Source organism: Coffea eugenioides, chromosome 3 (genome assembly GCF_003713205.1).
Source record: "Coffea eugenioides isolate CCC68of chromosome 3, Ceug_1.0, whole genome shotgun sequence".
NCBI classification, from domain to species: domain Eukaryota; kingdom Viridiplantae; phylum Streptophyta; class Magnoliopsida; order Gentianales; family Rubiaceae; genus Coffea; species Coffea eugenioides.
The window spans coordinates 4,060,618-4,062,279 of record NC_040037.1 but is presented as its reverse complement, the minus strand read 5'-3'; the positions used below and the strand labels follow the sequence as shown (position 1 = coordinate 4,062,279).

The 1,662-nt window shown below is 45.7% G+C and overlaps 1 protein-coding gene across 1 annotated transcript in view; it reads right to left on the bottom strand.

The window, feature by feature from the left end:
- Positions 1-1,662, bottom strand: part of LOC113765024 (calcium-transporting ATPase 12, plasma membrane-type-like) — a 9,768-nt gene extending 8,106 nt beyond the window's left edge. Inside the window, exon 1 of the mRNA XM_027309075.1 lies at positions 69-1,662. Coding sequence (XP_027164876.1) covers positions 69-1,662 — 1,594 coding nt within the window. The remainder of the gene's footprint in view (positions 1-68) is intronic.

Below are 1,662 nucleotides of genomic sequence, written 5' to 3'. Positions count from 1 at the left end.
GTGAACTTGACTCTCAAAAAGTTCAATGGGAGATCCTGATGAGGCTTCAGTGCTTCTTAAAAGCATACCTTCACGGAGCAGTCCAAGAACATTTCTTGGGATGATTGAGGAAGTTCCTGCATTGAGAAGCTTGTTGTCGAAACAAAATTGGCTTACTATCAGATGATTCAAGGTAAGACTTCCTCTTTCATCTGTGCAGATTACATCTGCGGAACCAACTGCTTCACAGGCTGAAAGATTTCTTACTAGTGCCTTTTGAGATGCCATCCTGTTGGTTGAGTAAGCAATGGTTATCATGACAGCTAGGAGCAAACCTTCAGGGATGGCAGTTGCAGCAATAGCAACTGGGGTGGCTAGGATCCCTATCAGATCATTGCAGACTTCATGGATATTTGTCTTCCCTGCAGTGAAGTCTGATTTTCCATCCTCATTCCGCATATTCCCGACAAAGTAACGAACAAGCAGTACTACCAGCACCAAGGAAGCAACCATTAAACCGACTTTAGATATTTGTATCGTCAGCTCACGTAGCTTCCTTTGTAATGGAGTTCTTTCCTCAATATCATAGCTTTTTGAGCTCAGCATCTTCCCCCATTCTGTGTTGATGCCGACTGCAGTCACAAGCATTCGAGCAGAACCGTTGATCACCTTCGTGCCAGAGAGAAAGAATGGATTACAGCTTTCATTGATTTCGACTGATTCCCTCCAAGCTGCGATGCATGACTCGTTCACCTGTAAAGGGTTCCCATCTATGAATAAGCCATCAGCAGGAACTTGGTCTCCAGTCTTCAAACAAATAATATCCCCAACAACGGCTTCAAACACTGAGATGCGCATCTGTTGCCCATTTCTGATGACGGAGACTGAGAATTTGTCACGAGCTTTCCATAGCTTAAAGAATTGTCTTCTTGGCCAGAGGTTACTCGTGGCAGTCACCATGATCACAAGAATGACAGCGACAAATATGCTTCCCCCATCAGACCATCCTCTCCGCCCATGACGTGTTATACCAAAACAGACTGAAAGTGTTGCACAGACAAGTAGGATAATAATGATGGGATCTCTGACGGTCTCAAGCACAATGGGTAAAGTTTTTGGAGTTGGCTTCTGGATAGTGTTTGAACCAAAGTTATGGCGCCTACGTGCAATTTCCTCATCATCACCTTGGATACCGCTTTCAGCATCGGATTTGAGATATGAGGCAACTCCTGGAACGCCTCCAAGCTGATGAAGCTGCTCGATGTTTTTGTGGCGGGCAAGCTCAGATAGGCATTCTGGTGTAACAATTTTTTTCACGGGAGTAGGCTCAGATAAGCGTTCTGGCATAACATCGATAACTGTATCAAACGGAGATGGTAAAGGATTGTCCAACAGCCCGCTTTGGTTCCCAGGTGCAATATCTTTTGCTCGACAGAAGGCATTGATGCTATAGAGCGTTGTCCAAAATGCCCGCAACCTCTTCTGGGCATCGAAAACTATGGGTGTCAACTCTACTCCGTCGTTGACTACTACTTCCTCTTTTACAGAAGAGAAGCGTCTGATGCTCCGGACGGTGATAGATATGACTCGCCACCTCTTCTGGACTTGGCACCTCTTCTGGGCTCGAGTGGGAAGTAGTGGCGACTCGACAGCATTGAAACTTGCTTCTGAAGTGTCGCTCAT